Consider the following 23,891-nt stretch of genomic DNA (forward strand, 5'->3'; position numbering starts at 1 on the left):
TTGAATCTCTGAAAGGACAACTTTTATATTTGCTTATCTGTCGGCAAAGTGGGTGACCTCCCAGCTGCAAAATTTTAATGATGTAAAAGTTGCCCACAAAGTTTTTTTCTTGGCATTATCTGATCAGGATAAGCAGACAATCTGTACATTCCTTCCTGGGATGAACTTCGCATGTCATTTGCAAAATCTGCTCCTCCTTTTGCGTGGAGCGAGCAAAGAGCAAAGAACAGCTGGCCAACCTCTTTTTAAAAATATAACTTTTATGTGCCGTGAGTTGTTTTTTTTAAAAAATAAGTTCAATTATTTTTGCAAAGTATCTAGAATGTTATACTGACCTATAAAAACAGGAGATTTTCCCTGAACTGGCTTATCTAGAAACTCACAGGAAATTAACAAGCTGAAACAGACTTTTTTTTTTAATTTTTTTAAATGACAGAGCATGTGATCAGATTGTGAGATGATAATGGTTAATACAATCCATTTTGAAAAACTAAAGATAAAAAAAAAACCCATTAATTTTACCAAACCTTTTTTTCAGGGTTTAGGTTGGTATTTTGGAAGCATTTATTTTTTTAACCATGAAGAGTTTGTGTCATGTCTGATAAAGTTTTGATGCATAATATGGAAATGCTAGAGCTTTTACAACATTTAAAAAAATTCTCTATCAAATCTTTATTATTTTTATAAATAACTCTAGGCGCAAACACACACAATACTCCTTCTTCCTCCTATTTTCCCCACAATCACAATCCTGTAAGGTGGGTTGGGCTGAGGGAGAAGGATTTGGCTCAAAGTCACCCATCTGGATTTCATGCTTAAGGTGGGACTAGAACTCACAATCTGGTGATTGGTTCATAGTCACCCAGCCAGCTTTCATGGCTAAGACAGACTAGAACTCATCATCTCCTGGTGATTGAGTCAAAATCCCCAAGCTGGCTTTCATGCCTAAGGCAGCTCTAGAACTCACAATTTCCTGATTTCTACCCTTCACCTCTAGATCAAATTGGTTTTCTAAATTCAAATCTCAACTCTGTTGACATGGGATTATATTTCTGATGAGTTTAGACTGGTTGATTTATATTTTTGCTTTCTTTGTAAAAGTAATCCAAGGGCTTTTTTTGTTGCAGAAATTTGTAAGCACAACGGTCCGGCCAACTCTGCTCCCTTACTCAGAGTTATATAACTGGGATAGTGCTGCCCGTTTTGTTTCTGATTATCTCAACATGGAGCCTCTTCCTTCTCCACTAGCACCGGTAAGAAATAGGACCTGCATGGGTGATCTGAAGGTCCCATGGGGGAGCTGATGCAAAGAAGACCTCAAAGCCATGTAGATATGGTGCTAAAGATGGCCTAAGGCAGGCTCCCTCTTCAGTGTATCCTAACCACCTGGTCCAAGGCCCTTCACACATACTAGCACAAATACAGTGCCAATGGCTACATCACTGGAAGATCTGAAAGACCAGGTTAAGCACATTGTCTTGGAGAAGGTCCATCTATTTGATTGCTACAAGTTGACATTGAATTCATGTCCAAAAGGTACTTTTTCAAGAGACAACTGAACTTTCTTGGTTTTTCCTTGAAGACGGTTCACTTCTCATCCAAGAAGCTTCTTCAGTTTCTTGGATGAGAAATGAAACATCTCCAGAAGAAACCAAGAACGTCCAGTTGCCTCTTGAAAAAGCACTTTTGAGACAACCATGACCTCGATGACTGAGAATCTCCGTAGACACTGAATTCATGGCATATAATCAATCAGTCAATCAGTTACATTTATTGACTGATATATTTTGTAGATGTGTGTATTTAATTTTTGTTCCATATTTCATGAACTAAAGCTGCATATTTATTGAACTAAATCTGCGAGTAAAAACAGTATATCAAAATATTTACTGAAGCATAAAGGTGTAAAACGTTCACAGTGAAATCAATAGTAATCAATAATAAAAATTGACAATGCAAAGAACTAAAGTTGCAGTAAAAGAATTAAAAATCACAGCAGGTTGCAGGATGTGTGTCTTCTGTCTCCAGCCCTGCTACTTATGTTCACCAACAACCATCCTGAGGTACCAGCGAGGAAACTGCTTCGATTTTAGCGTGCTTTTATGCTCTCTGCTAATTGGGGCAGGCTATGATGCCTACTGCGTGAATGGCTATGCCACCAAGGACATCTGCATGATGGATGAGTCCAAGGAAGAGTGCCCGCTCTTACAGAAGCCAGAAGAGGTAAGAATGGGACTTGAGTGGGATCCAGAGGCAGTTTGGCCAATTGGTTAATGCGCCAAGATAGAAATCAGGTGATGGTAAGTTCCAGTCCTGCCTTAGACAAGCTGGTTATCTTTGAGCCAATCACCAGGAGATGGTGAGTTTTAGTCCCACTTTAGGCATGAAAGCCGGCTGGGTGACTTTGGGCTGATTACTAGGAGCTAGTGAGTTCTAGTCCTACTTTAGGCATGGGCTCTGGCTGGGCCAGTTCCTCTCTCTCAGCCCAACTTGTTGTTAGGAAATATAAGAGGAAGGAGGAATATTAGGTATCTTCGCTGCCTTGACCTACTTATAAGAAAGAACAGTGGGATTAATACAATTAACAAATAAAAAATAAATAATTTGCGGTTGCTAAAAAGATAGAAAAAGAGAGAATAATGAGTGGACAGTTAAGACTGACTTTGTACTTTAGTTTTAAATCTCCCCAAAATCAGTAGTCCAGTAGCCTCTTTTCAGATTAACAAGTTTTATTAAAAGGCAAAAACTTTTGTCTGATGCTGAAGTGCTAAAACAGTGTTTCTCAAACCTGGGAATATTAAGATATGTGGAATTCAGCTCCAGAATTCTCCAGCCAGCATGGTTCCCAAGACTGAGAAACACCAAGCTAAATACAGGTAGTTCTCAACTTACAGCCATTTAAAGTTACAATAGCATTGAAAAAAGACCATTTTTCTCGCAATGGTTGCAACATCCCCATGATCATGTGATTAAAATTTGGATGCTTGGCAATTGGTTCATATTTATGATGGTTGCACATCCCAGGCAGGAGTGAAATTCAAATTTTTTTTACTACTGGTTGTGGACATGGCTTGGTGGGTGTGGACGTGGCTTGGTGGCATGGCAGGGGAAGGATATTGCAAAATCTCCATTCCCACCCCACTCTGGGGCCAGGCACTGGTGGTATTTACTGGTTCTCCAAACTACTCAAAATTTCCGCTGCCAGTTCTCCAGAACCTGTCAGAACCTGCTGGATTTCACCCCTGATCTCAGGGTCATGTGATCCACTTTTGTGATCTTCTGACAAGCAAAGTCCATGGGGAAGGCCGATTCACTTAACAACCGTGTTGATAACTTACCAACTGCACTGATTCGCTTAATAACTGTGGCAAGAAAGGTCATAAAGTGGGCAAAATTATTACTGCCCCCTCTCTAGCCTGTTTTCAATATTGGAAGTGCAGCAAAACAGCAGTGCAATTCTGAACCGGGTTCAACATCATTTGGAAATCACAGAAAAACCCACAGAATTCCCCCCTTCCCAAAAGAACCCAAGAAGAAACAGGAACTCCCAGCCCTGCGTGTGAGCTCTGCATTATTCTCCAGCCCATGGCCACACACTTCCTTTCTTCAAAAGTTAATTCCCAGCCCCTCCCCACCCCAAAATTGTCCTCATAAGTCAATTTGTGATGTTTGCACCCACTGCCTGCAAAGCCCTCAAGAGGGCAGCATCATTTTGATTTTCAGAGTGTAAAAGAAATATGTCATTTTTCTTTTCAAAGTGCACATTGTGATTGAAAAGTATCAATGAGGATAGTTTATAGTAATTTTTATTGCTCTATAATTTAGATAATGCTTTGTATTGTTTTGATGCAACGTAGTGCGATTAATTAATATAATCAGTTAATTAAAGGTTATTAGCACTTTAATTTTAGATAATATATATCAGTGTTTCTCAACTTTGGCAAGGTGAAGATGTGTAGACTTCTTGGGACTTGAAGTCCATGCATCTTCAATTTGTCAAGTTTGAGAAACAGTGACTTAGACTGAGAAAGGAAGGAAGAGAGAAGGAAAGAAAAAAAGTGCGAGTGAGCGAGAGAGAGAAAGAAAGAGAAAGAAAGAAAAGAAAGAGAGAGAGAGAAAGAAAGAAGAAAGTGGGAGAAAGGAGGGAGGGAGGGAGGGAGGGAGGGAGGGAGGGAGGGAAGGAAGGAAGGAAGGGAGGAAGGAAGGAAGGAAGGAAGGAAGGAAGGAAGGAAGGAAGGAAGGAATTAATTATTACTGCAAACCAGCAAAACATTTAGTGAATTGTGGTCACATGACCACAGAACACCATCATGAATCATGAAGCTGGCTTGCCTAACATATGGTCACGTGCCTGTGGGGGCCGGCCCAACCATTTACAACAGCTGGGCATGCATTATGGGTCATAAAGCACCCATTCCCTGTCCGTCGTAATTGTGAAAATGTCTGATTGTTAAGTGAGGACTACTTGTACAAATGTAGAAAAAAATTAATCAACTCAGTGACCAAGTCCAAGAGGTCTGGCCAATCCCTCTGCTGTCTCTGAGATGATGGCCAAGAGCATAATATGCCACATCCTTCCTTTTGCACAATTAAAAGCATTTGGGCTTCACCCGCGGTCTCCTGACCATAAGCAGACTTTTTGGGGGGGAGGGGAGGTGACTAATTTCCAAAGGTTGGATGAAAAAGGGGGATTGTTTTTGGCCACAGGTCCAAGTTGAAGAGAAGAAGGAGAAGGCTAAGAAATACGCCATCAAGCCCCCACGTGACCTGCGGAGCAAGTATGAGTTACGCCAGGAAGAAAAGCAACAGGCTAAAGAGCAGGCTGCAGAAGAGAAGAAGCAGAAGGAGGAAGAAGAGAAGAAAGCCGTACGTAGTTTAGAAGAGATTTGTGGGTCTGGGGTGGCTGATTTGAAGGTTTGTGGGAAGGCATCAAGAAATCAAGAGACAGCTCAGCCCTGGAGAAACGTGGTTAGAAGCCTTGCAGGTCAGTCAGAGATACACCTGGATGAAGTCACTGTTCACAAGGCTGGGAAATTCCCATTTCAGTTTCTTTGGTTCTGTGTTTAGCCCATATTAGCACTAATAAAACCTTCATGAAGACCTGTTAGCTTGATCTTGGACCAGCTTCGAGGAGTTTGCCCAAAGATGTGTGATGCTCCTTTTGAGTGTTTTTTAAGGTTTTGTGCTATCTCTCACCGGAGAAATTTATAACTTTGCAAGAACATGTGAAATATCAGGATTTCCATGGGATTTTGCTGGAATCCATGAGAGTTTAACCACTTAATTTTAAAATACTGGTCCAGGCCACTAAAGATGACATGAATCATGCAGGTCTATGACAATTGACCGCAGCCAACTCACCATGGCCAAACTGCTACACCCAACTTGCTGCAATCAACTCGCTGCAGGACAAGAGTTTCACTAATATCAAAGAAATGGTGGGATAGAATCATTAAAGAAAGGATAAACTCACTGCTTGGAACTTGCTAGGAGACCTGCCCCTCCATTCCTCCCTCTCTCTCTCTCTCTCTCTCTCTCTCCTTCCCTCCCTCCCTCCCTCCCTTCCTTTCTTCCTTCCCTCCCTCCCTCCCTCCCCTCCCTCCCTCCCACCTCTCTCTTTCTCTCACTTACTCACTCTCCCTCCTTCTCTGCCTCCCTCCCCTTCTCTCTCCCTCCCTCCCTCCCTCCTCCCTTCCTTCCTTCTTCTCCCTCCCTCCCTCCTCCCTCTCTCTCCACAATGTAAAAAAATGCAAACAGGATGATTAGGGGACTGGAGTCTAAAACATACGATGAATAGGGGTTGGACTAGATGACCTCTAAGGTCCCTTCCAACTCTGTTATTCTGTTCTGTTCTCTCTCTCCGCTGCAGCTGGAAGAGAAGCCAATACCGGACCGTCTTCAGGGTCTCCGTGTCCACGCCTGGGTGCTTGTTCTCTCCGGCAAGCGGGAAGTGCCTGAAAGTTTTTTTATTGACCCTTTTACTGGAAAAAGCTATAGCACTGTTGACGATCATTTCTTGGGTATTGAGAGTCTGTGGAACCATCGGAATTATTGGATCAACATGCAGGATTGCTGGAATGGTTGCAAGGTAAGAGCCTGGCTGGGCCTTCTTAGATTCTCGGAGGAATCTCAAGTTTCTTTTTTAATTGCAAGCCATAGATTAGAACCTAGAACACAGAATCCTAAGGCTGGGAGGGGCCTTGGAGGTCTTCTAGTCCAACACCCTGCTCAAGGCAGGAGACTGTCCGAAGAATAATTCGGCGTTCCAACTTGAGCCATAAATAAAGACGACATCCAGACAGCCGTGAGGAAAAGAGGAATATTTATTCCCCAAAGCAAAGAGGTTTGCTTTGCAGAGATATTGCTTTATAGTGTAGCTTGCCCTGGTTGTGGAAATATGCCCTGGCATAATATTTTTAATATTTTTTAATATTTTAAATTTTAACTGGGGTTTTATTATTTTATGGTTTATAATTTTAAATTTTAAATTTTTAAATGTTGGCCATTTTTTCTAATATGCTCGGTTTTAAATTGTCGTTTTAATTTTTTTATCTTTTGGCTGTACACCGCCCTGAGTCCTTCGGGAGAAGGGCAGTATAAAAATTTAATAAATAAATAAAATAAAATAAATAAATAAATAAATAAATAAATAAATAAATAAATAAATAAATAAATAAATAAATAAATAAATAAATGTGTGAGTTGCTGATTCTTGGATGACATTTGAGGGACATGGGTACATGCAGACCCCAGAGAAGGAGGCTGATTAAATCAAGTGATGTGGGTCAGGTCTCTTCGTTTGAACTATGAGCATTATCATTACGTTTACATTGGTGTTAATTGAATTTTGTGTGTTTGCAATTAAAATAAGTGTTGAATTAATTCTAATCTTTGCATAATTTTAAAGGATTTTGGAGGCTGTAAATGAGTAACTTTGTGGAGAGCTCAGTCAGTTAACGTAAGATTCCCTATAGAATATTTCTATCACAATTTATAAAATTTATAAATTCTTCCCATAAGACCCTATATTATTCTGGGCAAACAGCTGTCCAGTCTCTTCTTGAAGACCTCTAGTCATGGAGCAACTACAACGTCTAGGGGCTAGCTATTCAATTGTTCTTTCAGGAAATGTCTTCTTACTTCCAGGAAGGATCTCTCTTTGATGAGCTTCCACACAGTTTCTTCTTGTCCTGCCCTTTAACAATCAAATATTAATTTTATTAGTAATTTAATAATTAGATTAACAATTTCATAATTCGATGGCGTATTAATATAGGGATATTATTGAACATTACAATTGCAGCAATAAAAACTAATGTGAATTGAAAAATTAAAAGATTAAATAAAGATAGAAAGTACAGAACAGAAAGAAAATAGAGAAAGAGAAAAGAAAGGAAAACTAAGACTATAATAAAGAAAAGAAATAATAACTTCTCCTTCATCCCAATGAGCATAAATAATTTTTGTAACTTGTCACATTTTCTTAAAATAGAAACATATGATCTGTCCTTCCCATATCTCATCTCTTATCTATAAACAGCCAAAGTCCATAAAGGATTACCAAGGATAAAAATATATTTTATCCAGGTCACTCCAGTGGTCGGATCCAAATTTTTTTACTACCGGTTCTGTGGACATGGCTTGGTGGGAGGGACAGGGGAAGGATACTGTAAAATCTCCATTCCCACCCCACTCCAGGGGAAGGTTACTGCAAAACACCCATTTTCTTCCGATCAGCTGGGACTCGGGAGGTATGGCTAGTCAAAGGCGGTATTTTCCGGTTCCCTGAACTACTCAAAATTTCCGCTACTGGTTCTCCAGAACTGGTCAGAACCTGCTGAATGCCACTTAACATAACATAACAACAGAGTTGGAAGGGACCTTGGAGGCCTTCTACTCCAACCCCCTGCCTAGGCAGGAACCCTACACCATCTCAGTCAGATGGTTATCCAACATTTTCTTAAAAATTTCCAGTGTTGGAGCATTCACAACTTCTGCAGGCAAGTCGTTCCACTTATTAATTGTTCTAACTGTCAGGAAATTTCTCCTTAGTTCTAAGTTGCTTCTTTCTTTGATCAGCTTCCACCCATTGCTTCTTGTTCTACCCTCAGGTGCTTTGGAGAACAGCCCGACTCCCTCTTCTTTGTGGCAACCCCTGAGATATTGGAACACAGCTATCATGTCTCCCCTAGTCCTTCTTCTTATTAAACTAGACATACCCAGTTCCTGCAACCGTTCTTCATATGTTTTAGCCTCCAGTCCTCTAATCATCTTTGTTGCTCTTCTCTGCACTCTTTCTAGAGTCTCAACATCTTTTTTACATCGTGGAGACCAAAACTGGATGCAATATTCCAAGTGTGGCCTTACCAAGGCATTATAAAGTGGCACTAACACTTCTCGTGATCTTGATTTTATCCCTCTGTTTATGCAGCCCAGAACTGTGTTGGCTTTTTTAGCAGCTGCTGCACACTGCTGGCTCATATCTAAATGGTTATCCACTAGGACTCCAAGATCCCTCTCACAGGTACTACTATTGAGCAAGGTACCACATATACGGTACCGGTGCATTTTGTTTTTTTTGCCTAAATGTAGAATCTTACTTTTTTCACTGTTGAATTTCATTTTGTTAGATAGCGCCCAATGTTCAAGTCTGTCAAGATCCTTCTGTATCTTGAGCCTATCTTCTGGAGTGTTGGCTATTCCTGCCAGCTTGGTGTCATCTGCAAATTTGATGAGTTCCCCATCTATCCCCTCGTCCAAGTCATTGATGAAGATGTTGAAGAGTACTGGGCCTAAAACAGAGCCTTGGGGTACTCCACTGCATACTTCCCTCCATCTGGATGTAGTTCCGTTGAGGACTACACGTTGAGTGCGGTTGGTCAGCCAGTTACGAATCCATCTGGTGGTGGTGCTGTCTAACCCACATTTTTCTACTTTATCTAGTAGTAGGTTATGGTCTACTTTATCAAATGCTTTACTGAAGTACAAGTAAATTATATCGACAGCATTCCTCTGGTCTACTAATTTTGTCATTTTGTCAAAGAATGCGATAAGATTAGTCTGGCATGATCTGTTTTTGACAAACCCATGTTGGCTTTTGGTTATTACTTTGTTTGCTTCTAGGTGTTTGGTGATTCGTTGCTTGATTACTTCTGGGTCACTCTCTTGACTTCTTATTTGCATATCAATTATTGAGATAGCAGACAATTTATTTTATATGTCTATTTTACAGTAAATCTTTTTCTATATAAGTGTATGTAGTATGTCATTTTAAATTCTACTTTCAAGTCAGTCTTGATCTTGTCAGATATAACTTGTTCCTCTTCCATAATATTTTTTAAACATAGTACATCTATCGAAACAGACACTATTAAAATTAACTCCTGGGTCCATTGTTCAACAATGCCATTTAATATGTCCAATGTTAAAATATTTTGCTTCATTCTGTAACTGTAAATTGAGTTTGAGCAGTCCTTTGAAATTATAATCTTTAGTTCCTTTAGTTCCCTCTAGTGTCCAATTTTGAAAGTCTTATTCTACTATTCTTTTTTAAAAATATTCTGAAGGAAAGCAACTTGGAAGGAAAGATTCTTCCTAAATATATTCAAAATCTTATTTTATATTTACCTGGATCCTTAGTCCATTTGTAATTTTCTAAAATCAAAATTTTAATCACCTTTTTGCCATTTATTGCAAAATTATTTTATTAAGTTCTTAAGCTTGCAGTTAAAACTTTCTTTTGCTAAGGATTAAAGGAAACTCATCCAGTGCTGTAAAATATTTTGATCCAGAGATTCCTAATAGCTAAATTAGCACTTAATAAGCTAATTCCAAAAGTGAATGGAAAAAGAAGTAAGCAGACATATTTTCCTTTTAACAGCACCAACCTTGGTTTGAAGAAGCTGCATTTTCACTCATCTCCCAAAGCATTAAACCCCCAAGAGATCGATAAAGGAGAATAATTGTGGCTCAGGGTTCAAATGAGGTGCTCACTGAGCTTGGAGAACACCAAATACCCACCCACCCACCCCACTCCAGAGACCACTGTGTTACAAGTGTCTTCATGAAGAGCAACTGTCTGGCGTACTTGTGGGCCATCTCAAATCCTGTCCTTGTCTGGAGAGCAATCCCAAAGATCTGGTCTACTCACCAGCTTCTCATTCTGCCAAAATTGGTTTTGCTTTTTTCATGGTGGTCTCTTCAGTTTGTCATTTTTTCTTCATAAATTAGAAATCTCAAGCCTCCACACTTGCATTTAGTTTTAGTTGCCACAATATTAAAAAGATGTTGAGGCTCTGGAAAGAGTGCAGAGAAGAGAACCAAGATGATTAAAGGGCTGGAGGCTAAAAGAATACAAAGAATGCTTATAGGAATTGGGTATGTTTAGTTTAGTGAAAAGAACGACTAGGGGTGACTAGGGGTGATTAGGAGACACTTCCTAACAGTGAGAACAATCAACCAGTGGAACAGCTTTGCCTTTAGAAGCCATGGGTGCTTCATCACTGGAGGTTTTTAAGAAGAGACTGGACAGTCATTTGTCTGAAATTGTATAGGATCACCTGCTTGAGCAGGGGTTGGACTAGAAGACCTCCAAGGTCCTATCCAGTTCGATTCGATTCTTCTTCTAACAGAGGTATAGAATCAAAATCAAAATCACACTTTGAATATTGCAACCAGTTTTGGTCACCATATTACAAAAAAGATGCTGAGACTCTAGAAAAAGTGCAAAGAAGAGCAACTAAGATGAGTAAAGGCCTGGAGACTAAAACTTATGAATAGTTGCAGGATTTGGGTTTGGCTAGTCTAGAGAAAAAAAGGAGTGGGGGTGGGGACATGATAGCAGGATTCCAGTATTTGAGGGGCTTCCACAAAGAAGAGGTGGTCAACCTATTTTCCAAAGCACCAGAAGGCAAGAGAAGAAACAATGGATGGAAACTAAACCAAGGAGAGAAGCAACCTGGAATTGAGGGGAAACTTCCTAACAGTGAGGACAATCAACCAATGGAACAGCTTGCCTTCAGAGGTTGTGGGTGCTTCATCACTGGAGATTTTTAAGAAGAGACTGGACAGTCACTTGTCTGAAATATACCATCTTCTGCTTGAGCAGGAGGTTGGACTAGCTGGCCTCCAAGGTCCCTTCCAGCTCTATTCTGATTAATTCATTGATTGATTCATTGATGCCAAACCTTGTGGTTTCAAGCTAAATTACAGAATTACAGAATAATAGAGCTGGAAGGGACCTTGGAGGTCTTCTAGCCCAACCCCCTGCTCAAGCTGGAGACCACATTAGCACAGAAACAGTAGGCACGCTGGTGCTCTTATGCACGCCCCTTAGGAATGGGGTGAGGTCAACAGTAGACAGTCTTAGGTTAAAGTTTTGGGGATTTTGAGATGAGACCACAGAATCAGGTAGTGCATTCCAGGCATTAACAATTCTGTTACTGAAGTCATATTTTTTGCAATCAAGTTTGGAGCAGTTCAGTTTAGGTTTGTACCTATTGTGTGCTCGTGTATTGTTGTGGTTGAAGCTGAAGTAGTCATTGACAGGTAGGACATTGTAGCAGATGATTTTATTAGTTATGCTCAGGTCATACTGAAGGCAGCGTAGTTCTAAATTATCTAAACCCAGAATTTCAAGTCTGGTGGCATAAGGTATTTTGTTGTGAATAGAAGAGACTCTTCTTGTGAAATATTTCTGGATGTGCTCAATTGTATTAACGTCTGATATGCAGTGTGGGTTCCAGACAGATGAGTTGTATTCGAGAATTGGTCTAGCAAGAGGCTCCAGTGACGTCACCGCTCCTGCCGGGTGCTCTAACAGGGCACTCCGCGTTAGAAGATCGTAAAAGTCAGTGAAACAGTATAAATCACTGTTCACTGAGCTTAGCATACCCTTTGGGCATAAGAGGGTTATGCAGAGTTGTGGAAAAGTGGTAGATCTAGACAGGGGGTTTGCTCTTAAGAGCGAATTTTCCTGGATTTATGATCCCACCAAATTCCACTATCTCCAACTTCAAACGCGCTCCTGTTTTTTTTCAGGAAAAAGGAGTAGGAGAGTCACTTCTGCTCAAAAGGACTTATTAAATTGATTGATTTTATAAGCAGACAGGAATTTCACAAGCGTTCGATCTTTGATGTAGAATCAACACGGCAAGTATATCGACTCCCTTTTTGAAACCTGAAACCTTTCTTTGTCTCTGATTAATTGACTTTTAAAATGGCGTCTGAAAGTGAAAGTAAAATTTTTTAGTACAACAAAGTAGCGTTATTTGTGGATTGTTACAAACGGAGTTCTCTTATACTGAATGGAGTAAAGGAAAGTTGTTAAGTTTAAATTCCTGATTCTTTTGAAGACAGAATGGCAGCTAAACCTTTAAAGCCTTCTGGAGGAAGGGGATCTGAACCAAGTCTTGAGGATATATTGAAAGTACAATTAAAACTTTCTGAAGATAGGCAAAAAGAGATGATGGAGAATTTTAATGCAAAAATAAGAGAAGATATTCTCATGGCAGTTCAAGGACTGAGTAAAAAAATTGAGGGATTGGAAGAGGAAATGCAACAGATCTCTCAGTCAAATAAGCATTTAGAAGATAAAATTAGTTTAGTTTTTAGTTTTATTAAATTTTTATACCGCCCTTCTCCCGAAGGACTCAGGGCGGTGTACAGCCAAAATAAAATACAGAGTATAAACAATTAAAAGAAATTAAAAGAAACTATTAATAAATGGCCGATAATTTAAAAATTTTAAAAATTTACAAATGTTTAAAATCTCTAAAACCCCAATTTAAAATCACTATTTATGCCAGTCCTGCTTGAATAAATAAGTATGTTTTTAGCTCACGACGGAAGGTCCGAAGATCAGGAACTTGACGTAAGCCAGGGGGGAGTTCGTTCCAGAGCGTCGGTGCTCCCACAGAGAAGGCCCTACCCCTGGGAGCCGCCAGCCGACATTGTTTGGCGGACGGCACCCTGAGAAGGCCCTCTCTGTGAGGCGTCTGGTCGATGGGAGGCATATGGTAACAGCAGGCGGTCTCGTAAGTACCCGGGTCCTAAGCCATGGAGCGCTTTAAAGGTGGTAACCAGGATCTTGAAGCGCACCCGAAAGACCACAGGAAGCCAGTGCAAGCTACGGAGCAGAGGTGTTACGTGGGAGCCTCGAGCGGCTCCCATTACCACTCGCGCAGCTGCATTCTGGACTAACTGCAGCCTCCAGGTGCACCTCAAGGCAGCCCATGTAGAGAGCATTGCAATAATCCAGCCGAGACGTAACCAGGCGTGAGTGACCGTGCATAAGGCATCCCGGTCAAGGAAGGACGCAACTGGCGAACCAAGCGAACTTGGTAAAAGCCCTCCTGGTGGCGGCTGCCAGATGTTCCTCAAGGACAGCCGGCCATCCAGGAGGACGCCCAAGTTGCGAACCACCTCCTTTGGGGCCACTAACTGCTTCAACAGTCAGCTGCAGATGCAGCTGACTGTACCAGTGCCGGAATCCACAGCCACTCCGTCTTGGAGGGATTGAGCTTGAGTCTGTTTCTCCCCATCCAGACCCGTACGGCTTCCAGGCACCGGGACAGCACTTCGACCGCTTCGTTGGGGTGGTCCGGGGTGGAAAAGTACAGCTGAGTATCATCAGCGTACAGATGATAACTCACCCCGAACCCACTGATGACCTCGCCCAGCGGCTTCATGTAGATGTTGAACAGGGTAGGCGAGAGAATCGACCCCTGGGGTACCCCACAAGTGAGGCCCCTCGAGGACGACCTCTGCCCCCCTGTCAACACCGACTGCGACCGGTCAGAGAGATAGGAGGAGAACCACCGATAAACGGTGCCTCCCACTCCCAATCCCTCCAACCGGCGCAGCAGGATACCATGGTCGATGGTATCAAAAGCCGCTGAAAGATCTAATAGGACCAAGGCAGAGGAACAGCCCCTGTCCCTGGCCCTCCAGAGGTCATCCACCAACGCGACCAAAGCCGTCTCCGTGCTATAACCGGGCCGGAAGCCGGACTGGAACGGGTCTAGATAGACAGCTTCCTCCAGGTGCTGGGGAAGCTGCCATGCAACCACACTCTCTACAACCTTCGCTAAAAAGCGAAGGTTGGAGACTGGACGATAATTTCCCAAAATAGCTGGGTCCAGGGAAGGCTTCTTCAGGAGAGGTCTCACCACCGCCTCCTTCAAGGCGGCGGGGAAAACCCCTTCAGCTAAAGAAGCATTTATAATCCCCTGGAACCAGCCTCGTGTCACTTCCTGAGCAGCCAGTACTAACCAGGAAGGACACGGGTCCAGTAAACACGTGGTCGCATGCAACCTCCCCAGCAACCATGCAAGGTGTTCAGAAAAAAGTGGATCAAAATGAAGATCAGGTTGTGATATTACAATATAAACTTATGGAAGGAGCTCTTAGAATTCATGGTATGCAAGAACAGCGAGGAGAAGACCTAAGAAAAATTATATCAGAAGCATTGGCTGAATTTATTGAAGTGGAACCCCAAGAGGTAGCTTACCAAATTGATAAAATATATAGAGTTAACTCCTGGATCGCAAGACAGAGAAAGCTTCCTCGGGACATTGTGGTTTATTTTGTGAAAAGGACTATGAGAAATCAGATTCTGCAAGTTTCATATCAGACAACTTTAAAAATTGGAGAACAGGAGCTGAAGGTGTTGAAAGAGATTCCTTCCAAGATGTTAAGAGATAGGAAGGAATTTGTTTTTTTTACACAAGAACTTAAAAAACATCAGATTCAATTCAGATGGGAGGTGCCAGTTGGACTGACAGTATTTTATCAAGGAAGGAGATATAGAATTGACACTGTTTTAAAGGCAAAGGATTTTCTTTCTACAGTTTTGAAAGTTGAAACAGAAGTGATAGAAAAACTTCAAGAGATTCAAGAAGGCATGGTGATCCAAGAGCCTTTATTGCTGCCAGCATTAGAGGAACCACAAGAGCAAAGGGTGACAAGAGGAGCTCTTAAGCGTAAAGAAGAGCAACAGTCTCAAAGTAAAAGTCAGGACCCCAGTATGGAAGCTGTGGGAGGAGCCAGATGGAAGATACCGGAGGAGGATCTTCCGTTGTTTGCTTCAAAGCTTCAGGAGGCCAGTAATGGCAAATATAATTTTGTCATGGAATGTTAATGGCTTGAATTCAGCTCAGAAAAGAAGGAAAATATTTCACTACTTGAAACAATTTAAAAATGATGTGATTTGCCTGCAAGAGACACATATAAAATTATCAGACCAAAAATACTTAATTAACTCAAAATTAGGTAAACATTTTGTTGCATCAGCTTTGGAAAAGAAGCATGGAATTGTTGTATATATCAGGAAGGATATACCAGCTAAGTTAATTGAGGCAGATACTCAAGGAAGATTTATTGCTATTGAACTGGTGATAGATGCAAAAAAGACTTTGCTGATAGGTATTTATGCACCTAATCAGCAACAAGAAAAGTTTTATAAAATGTTACACGAGAGGTTGATCCTCTGGTGATCCTCTGGGATTATAGTTTGTTTATTTTATTAGGAGACTGGAATGGAGTAATTGATACAAGAAGGGATAAGAGAACCTCTTCCAAGAAGATACCTATACATGCAAAACTACCAAAATCCTTTTTTGAAATGATGGAAGACTTTGAGTTTAGAGATATATGGAGGTTACGGAATCCAGAGGAGAGAGATTTTACTTTTTTTTTCGATAGGCACCAATCTTTCTCACGTATTGATTTTATTTTAATTTCTAATGACTTGCTTTCTAGGGTGAAGAAAATGAAGATATTTCCGAGGTGTTTAACTGACCATAGCCCAGTATGGATGGAAACAGTTGAAAGAATATAAAGGCAAAGAGATATATCAACAGGATAAAATTAAAAAGGCATTCTCAGAATTTTATACTGCTTTATATGCAAAAGACAAAATATTGAATAGGGACATTTATGATTATTTGAAAGATTATAAGGTTAATATTCTAACATTAGAACAGAGGGAGGAGCTGAATCGGCCGATAGCTACTGGAGAAATAGTGGAGGCAATTAAACAATTAAAAATGGGGAAAACCCCTGGTACAGATGGTCTTACAGCAAGTTATTATAAAAAAATACAGGATGAAATATTAGGCCCACTTAAAGAACTATTTAATCAGATACAACTAGGAGTGGGAATACCCCCGTCATGGAAAACATCTTTTATTTCACTGATACCAAAAGAGGAGCAAGATTGCTCTAAACCCGGTAACTACAGGCCGATTTCACTTTTAAATAATGATTATAAGATTTTTGTAAAAATAATAGCAAATAGATTAATGTTAGTTTTACAACAAAGAATTCATACTGATCAATCTGGTTTTATAAAAGGGAGGCAGATGAGGAATAATGTTAGACAGATTATTAATATATTGGAATATTTGGAAAAGAAGAATACTTCAGCAGCACTTATTTTTTTGGATGCAGAGAAAGCTTTTGATCGATTGCATTGGGATTTTTTATTTAAATTAATAGAGAAAATGCAATTTGGAGATTGTTTTGTTAGAGTAATTAAAGCGATTTATGGAGAGCAAACAGCTCAGATTATAATAAATGGTAGTTTGACAGAAGTTATTAAGATTGCGAAAGGAACGAGACAGGGATGTCCCTTATCACCACTATTGTTTGTTTTGACTCTGGAACCATTATTAGATAAAATACGAGAATTAACGAAAATAGAGGGAATTAAGATTAGACAATATGAGTACAAAGTTAGAGCTTTTGCAGATGATGTAGTGGTTACCTTAACAAATCCTATAAATTCAAGTAGATTTTTGTTGGAAGTAATTGATAAATATGGAAAGGTATCAGGATTTAAAATAAATCAGAATAAAACAAAAGTGATAATTAAAAATATGTCTATACAACAGAAACAAAAACTAGAGGAAATGACAGGATTTGAGGTGGTAAAAAAGGTTAAATACTTAGGGGTTTATATTAGCTCATCGAACAAGAAACTTTATAAGAATAATTATGACTTGCTATGGCAAAAAGTTCAGAATGATATGAGTGTCTGGAAAAAATTGCAGTTGTCGCTATTGGGAAGGATTGCGGCTATTAAAATGAATGTGTTACCTAGATTTTTGTTTCTGTTCCAGATGATACCAATAATTAAAAAGGATAAAAATTTGGAAGATTGGCAGATTGGGATTAATAAATTTATATGGCAGGGTAAAAAGGCGAGGGTTAAAATGAAAATAATACAGGACTCACGGGAAAGAGGTGGCTTAAAAATGCCTAACTTTAAGCTATATTATGAAGCAGTAGCCCTTTCAGTAATAAGTGACTGGTTTAATTTAACGGAGGAAAGAATTTTGAATATAGAAGGTTATGACTTGTTATATGGATGGCATGCGTATTTATTTTATGAAAAAAAAGTGGATAGGGCTTTTAAGAATCATGTGTTGAGAAGTGCTCTTTTGCGGGTCTGGAAAAAATATTCTTATAAATTAGATTACAAGATTCCTATATGGGTGAGCCCTAGACATGCAATAGAGAATATAAATATAGAACAGAAACAGGAAATGATTACTTATAAAGAACTTTTGTATGCTGAAGGAGGTAGATTGCAATTAAAATCATTACAGGTATTAAATGAAGAAGGGAGGAATTATACTTGGTTTCAATATGGGCAAATAAGTGCTAGATGGAAAGAAGATCAAAAAATTGGTATAATGCAAAGAGAGGAAAATTTAATAAAGCAAATTAGAAATCAGACCCAGGAGCATATAAAGAGATTGTATAATGTGTTGCTTGAAATAGATTCGGAAAAGGATTTGGTAAAGGACTGTATGATAAAATGGGCACAGAATATTCAGGAACCAATAATGTTGGAAACATGGGAGAAAATCTGGGTTAGAAATGTTAAGTTTACACAAGCACAGAATTTAAGGGAAAATTTTTATAAGATGTTTTATAGATGGCACTTAGATCCCAAAAAATTATCATGTATGTATCCTAATATCCAAGCGAAATGTTGGAGGTGTGATTGTGATGATGCTACATATTTTCATATTTGGTGGACTTGCAAGAAAATTAAGGCCTTTTGGATAAGAATTTGGTGGATTATTCAAAATGTACTGAAGAAGAAGATAAAGTTCCTGCCACAATTTTTCCTTTTGGGAATTATAACGGATTGTACAGGGATTGAGACTAAACTGATTCTGAATTTAATAACAGCAGCAAGACTGTTGATTGGACAATATTGGAGGAAAGAAGAGGTACCTACAATAGAAGAATGGATACTGAAAGTCATTAATTTGGCTGAGATGGCTAAAATCTCAGCTTTTTTAAAAGACAATACGCAGGAAAGATATTTAATTGAATGGAAAAAATGGATTGATTATCTACAAAACAGATATCAGATTAAGAAATATCAGATTGCCTTTGAATAATTAGAAAGTTATTTTATCTAATGGGAGGGGGTTTGGAGATGAAAAGCTTTGGATGAGGTTAATTGGATTGGAAGGGAAAATTTTATTCTATGTTTGGTTTATGTATAACAATACCTTGTGATTGACCCGGGAAGCCGGGGGGGGGGAAGGGAGGGGGGAAGGGGGTTTTCTGGGAGGGAGGGGGGAAAAAGGGGGGGAAAATGTCTTTGGTTTTTTTTAAACTTTTTCAATAAAAAAAAAAGAGAGAGAGAGAATTGGTCTAGCAAATATTTTGTATGCTCTAGTTAGTAGTGTAATGTTACCGGAGAAGAAGCTCCGCAAGATTAGGTTTACAACTCTTAATGCCTTTTTGGTGATGTTGTTACAGTGGGCTTTGGCGCTTAGATCATTTGATATGATCTGGAATTAGGAGATTTAGTAACAGAACCTGTGTCATGGTCAGATCATTTTCTCCTTCGCTTAGACTTTCGGACCGCCACCCACCACCGCAGGGAGACAGAACCAATATGTTGGTTCCGTCCCAGGCGCCTGATGGACCCTGAGTGGTTCCTGAAGGAGCTTGGGCTGTTCCCTGAGGATCTGGCCCATGGCACAGCTGAAGAACTAGTCGCGGCCTGGGAGCAGGCCGCGGCTGGGGCTTTGGACCGTGTCGCGCCTTTGTGGCCTCTGACCCGGCGTAGGTCTCAACCGGCCCCTTGGTTTTCCGAGGAGCTGAGGGAGATGAAACGCCGGCAAAGATGCCTAGAGTGTGCCTGGAGGTCCAGTCATTCCGAAGCTGACCGGACACTAGTTAGGTCTTATTCTAAGACCTACCTAGTGGCAATGAGGGAGGCGAGGCGTTCTTATGTTTCCACCCTCATTGCGTTGGCAGATAACCGCCCGGCCGCCCTGTTTCGGGTGACCCACTCTCTCCTTCATCAGGAGGTACGGGATGACCCCTTACAGGGACGTGCCGAGGAGTTTAGTGGTTATCTATACGATAAAATCATTCAGCTCCGGGATGGTTTGGACCAAAATTGGGATGATCCAGGTGAGAGGGCGGAGACGCGTCTTGTCGAGATTGTTTGGGATGAGTTTGACCCTGTGGCTCTCGAGGACATGGACAGGTTGTTGGGAAGGCTGCATGCCACCACGTGTTTATTGGACCCGTGCCCTTCCTGGTTGGTGCTGGCCACACAGGAGGTGACACGAGGCTGGCTCCGGGGGATTATTAATGCTTCTTTGCAGGAGGAGGTCTTTCCTGCCACCTTGAAAGAGGTGGTGGTGAGACCCTTCCTCAAGAAGCCTTCCCTGGACCCAGCTATTTTGGGAAATTATCGTCCAGTCTCCAACCTTCGCTTTGTTGCGAAGGTTGTAGAGTGTGTGGTGGCACGGCAGCTACCCCAATACCTGGATGAAGCTGTCTATCTAGACCCGTTCCAGTCCGGCTTCTGGCCTGGATATAGTACGGAGACAGCTTTGGTCGCATTGGTGGATGATCTCTGGAGGGCCAGAGACAGGGGTTGTTCCTCTGCCCTGGTCCTATTAGATCTCTCAGCAGCTTTTGATACCATCGACCACTGGTTGGAGGGGTTGGGAGTGGAAGGCACCGTTTATCGGTGGTTCTCCTCCTATCTCTCTGACCGGTCGCAGACGGTGTTGACAGGGGGGCAGAGATCGACCGCGAGGCGCCTCACTTGTGGGGTGCCACAGGGGTCGATTCTCTCGCCTCTCCTGTTCAACATCTATATGAAGCCGCTGGGTGAGATCATCAGTGGCTTTGGGGTGAGATACCATCTGTACGCTGATGATACGCAGCTGTACTTTTCCACCCCAGGCCACCCCAGTGAAGCTGTTGAAGTGCTGTCCCGGTGCTTGGAAGCTGTACAGGTCTGGATGGGGAGAAACAGGCTCAAGCTCAATCCCTCCAAGACGGAGTGACTGTGGATGCCGGCACCCCGGTACAGTCAGCTGCAGTTGTGGCTGACTGTTGGGGGCGAGTCATTGGCCCCAGTGGAAAGGGTGCGCAACTTGGGTGTTCTCCTGGATGGACGGCTGTCGTTTGAAGATCATTTGGCGGCTGTCTCCAGGAGAGCTTTTTACCAGGTTCGCCTGGTTCGCCAGTTGCGCCCCTTCCTCGACCGGGATGCCTTATGCATGGTCACTCATGCTCTCGTTACCTCTCGCTTGGATTATTGCAAAGCTCTCCACATGGGGCTCCCCTTGAAGTGCACTTGGAGGCTTCAGTTAGTCCAGAATGCAGCTGCGCGGGTTATAGAAGGAGCCGCACGCGGTGCCCGTGTAACACCACTCCTGCGCAGACTGCACTGGCTGCCTGTGGCCTTTCGGGTGCACTTTAAGGTGTTGGTTACTACCTTTAAAGCGCTCCATGGCTTAGGGCCTGGGTACTTACGGGACCGCCTGGTGTTACCTCATGCCTTCCACCGACCCGTAAGCTCCCACAGAGAGGGACTTCTCAGGGTGCCGTCCGCCAGGCAATGCCGGCTGGCGTGCCCCCAGGGGAAGAGCCTTCTCTGTGGGGGCTCCTACTCTCTGGAACGAACTTCCCCTTGGCTTGCGCCAATTGCCTGATCTTCGGACCTTTCGCTGCGAGCTGAAGACGTATTTATTTACTCGCGTGGGATTGGCTTAAATTTTAAATTTTAAATTTTTGGATGTATTTTAATTGGGTTTTAGATTTTAATATGTTTTAAATTTCGGCCAATTTTATAATAAGTTTTTTAATTGTTTATTTTAATTATATTTTGTTACTGTTTTTGTTTCGGCTGTACACCGCCCTGAGTCCTTCGGGAGAAGGGCGGTATAAAAATCTAATAAATAATAATAATAATAATAATAATAATAATAATAATAATAATAATAATAATAATAATAATAATAATAATAATAATAGTACTCCAAGGTCCTTGACAGAATGAGGGTCATCTACAAGGTCATGTCCACTCAATTTGTACTTTGTGTTCTGATTCTTTTTGCCAATGTGTAAGAAAGAATATTTGTTGGTTGAGATTTGGAGTTGCCAACTTTTTGACCATTCTGACACAAAGTCAAGATCTTTTTGAAGGGTAGAAGCATTGTTGGTAGTGTTAAATAGTTTAACATTATTGGCAAAGAGAACGCATTTACTTATAATATGATCACAAAGGTCATTTATGTATAGTATGAAGAGTGTTAGTCCTAGAATGCTGCCTTGGGGGACACCGCTATTAACCCTATTGATAGGGCACTCCCTATTTTGACCACTTGTTGTCTGTTTGACAGGAACGCAGTTATCCAATTATGGAGGGGTCCGGAGAAGCCGTAGGATTTTAGTTTTAGTTTAGTTTGTCATGTACTACTGAATCAAAGGCTTTACAGAAGTCTATGTAAACTGCATCTATTTCTTTGCCCTGATCAAGATCTGTAGTCCATATGTTTTTGCAGTGTAGAAGATTACAGGATTTTTTTTTCTGAAACCAAAGTGTTTATTAGAGAGTAGGTTGTTTGTTTCTAGGTGGAGCGTAATGGATTGGTTGATGATTGATTCCATTACTTTGCAGGTGATGCAGCATAAAGAGATTGATCTGTAATTTTCAACTAGGCTGAGTTCTCCCTTTTTGAAGATAGGGATGACCATGGCTAGTGACCATAGATTGGGTAGGGAGCTGGTCCTAAAAGATTTTTCAAAGATTATGCTTAGGGGTTCTGCTATAACAGTGGAAAGTTTTTTTAAGAAGTATGCACATGGTCCATCAGATCCAATAGATAGAGATGGTTTCAGTCTATGTAGTGCCTTTTCAACATTATCTTCTGTGAAATCTATTTGTGTTAGATCATTGTAGTCATTATTGGTACGACTAGGGAATCTTGGGCATGAGCCATTACTGTTAACAAAGACTGAGCCGAAGAATGTGTTAAAGAGGTTTGCTTTAACTCTTTCATCATTGCATTCTTTACCATTAGGTCCTTTTAGGGGTGGGATGGATCTCAAGTCTTTAAGTTTGCTGTTTACAAAATTATAGAAGGCACGATTGGATTTTGTGCACAGAAGGTTTTCTTCTTGTTTGATGTAGTAATTGGTACATTCAATCTTTATTTGGTGGCATATATTTTTGTAGCAGCTTTTAAAGTTAACTACATAGCCAGTTTTGTTTTTTCGCCAGAGGGAGCTTTCTTATTTATATGGGTAATTTGTTTTTCCTGGTTTTGGTGGTGATTAGTGGTACATATAGTTTGATAACTCTATTGACTTCGAGCAAGAAAATATTATAATGGTCTTCGGCAGTGATACAGTTAGAGAATAGAAGTTGCCAATCAAGAGATGAGAGATCGGTGTCTATGAGATCATAATTGGCTTTTTTGAAGTTGCAGTTGGGTATTCCATTATTATGGTGATTTTTGTAAGGGCGTATATTGAGAGAAAAGTCTATCATGCTGTAGTCACTGTTGAAAAAGGGTTCTTTTATTTGTAGTCCATAAATCGAGTTTACGTTGTTGCAGAAGATGAGGTCGAGGCAGTTGTTGAGTCTTGTATTGTTAGTTACTAGTTGATCTAGATCTAGATTTGTAACAGCATTGTATAGGGTTGTACAGATGGGTTCAGTTGTACATTTGTTTATTTTCCAATTAATAAGAAGTAGGTTGAGGTCACCCAGAAAGATGAGAGGGTAAGGGCAAGAGGCTACCCATATTAATAGGGTGGTTAACTTGTTTGCATATTTTTTTTTAATTTACATTTATATCCCGCCCTTCTCCGAAGACTCAGGGCGGCTTACAGTGTGTAAGGCAATAGTCTCATTCTATTTGTATATTTACAAAGTCAACTTATTGCCCCCCCAACAATCTGGGTCCTCATTTTACCTACCTTATAAAGGATGGAAGGCTGAGTCAACCTTGAACCTGGTGGGACTAGAACCTGCAGTAAATGCAGGCAGCTGTGTTTTAATAACAGGCTTCTTACAGCCTGAGCCACACCGCGGCCCCTGCCTATGCGATGTTGTAGTTGGGAGCTCTATAACATAGTAAGAAGCAAAGCGTGATGTTAAAGGACAGTTAATAGACAATCGTTTCTGGAAGAGCGAGTTTATGTGCAACTTGAATATTTTTTAGGTTTAGTGACTTTTTGTAGAAGATAGCTACTCTGTACCATTTCAGACAAGTGGCTGTCTAGTCTCTTCTTAAAAGCCTCCAGTGATGAAGCACCCACAACTTGTGGGTGCTTCATCACTGGAGCTCACACAAGTTCAGGTTTCCATTTTCACAGAAGCCTCCCACTCTAGAAATTTCTGCTAAATTGTTCAGACCACGTCTACCACGTCAGCAAAGTTCCAGAAGTTACTACTTTCAACTTCTTGTTCTAATTCTACTGAAAAACTACTCCATATGTTCTGTTGAAAACAACAGAGCCCAAGGGAGTTAACAGACCCCTGCAGACCCCAATTTAACATCAAGAACCCTTTTGACCCAGCTGATGTGGTCTGAACAGATCTAATTCTT

General features: G+C 41.0%; 1 protein-coding gene across 2 annotated transcripts in view; it reads left to right on the forward strand.

Annotated features, from left to right (window-relative positions):
* DRC7 (dynein regulatory complex subunit 7) overlaps positions 1-23,891 on the forward strand; it is a 59,692-nt gene that overhangs the window by 11,086 nt on the left and 24,715 nt on the right. For both annotated transcript variants that reach the window (XM_058155509.1, XM_058155510.1), the window contains exons 4-7: positions 1,128-1,253; positions 2,029-2,223; positions 4,708-4,866; positions 5,870-6,088. In XM_058155509.1, coding sequence (XP_058011492.1) covers positions 1,128-1,253; positions 2,029-2,223; positions 4,708-4,866; positions 5,870-6,088 — 699 coding nt within the window. The remainder of the gene's footprint in view (positions 1-1,127; positions 1,254-2,028; positions 2,224-4,707; positions 4,867-5,869; positions 6,089-23,891) is intronic.

Source organism: Ahaetulla prasina, chromosome 12 (assembly GCF_028640845.1).
Source record: "Ahaetulla prasina isolate Xishuangbanna chromosome 12, ASM2864084v1, whole genome shotgun sequence".
Lineage (NCBI taxonomy): Eukaryota > Metazoa > Chordata > Lepidosauria > Squamata > Colubridae > Ahaetulla > Ahaetulla prasina.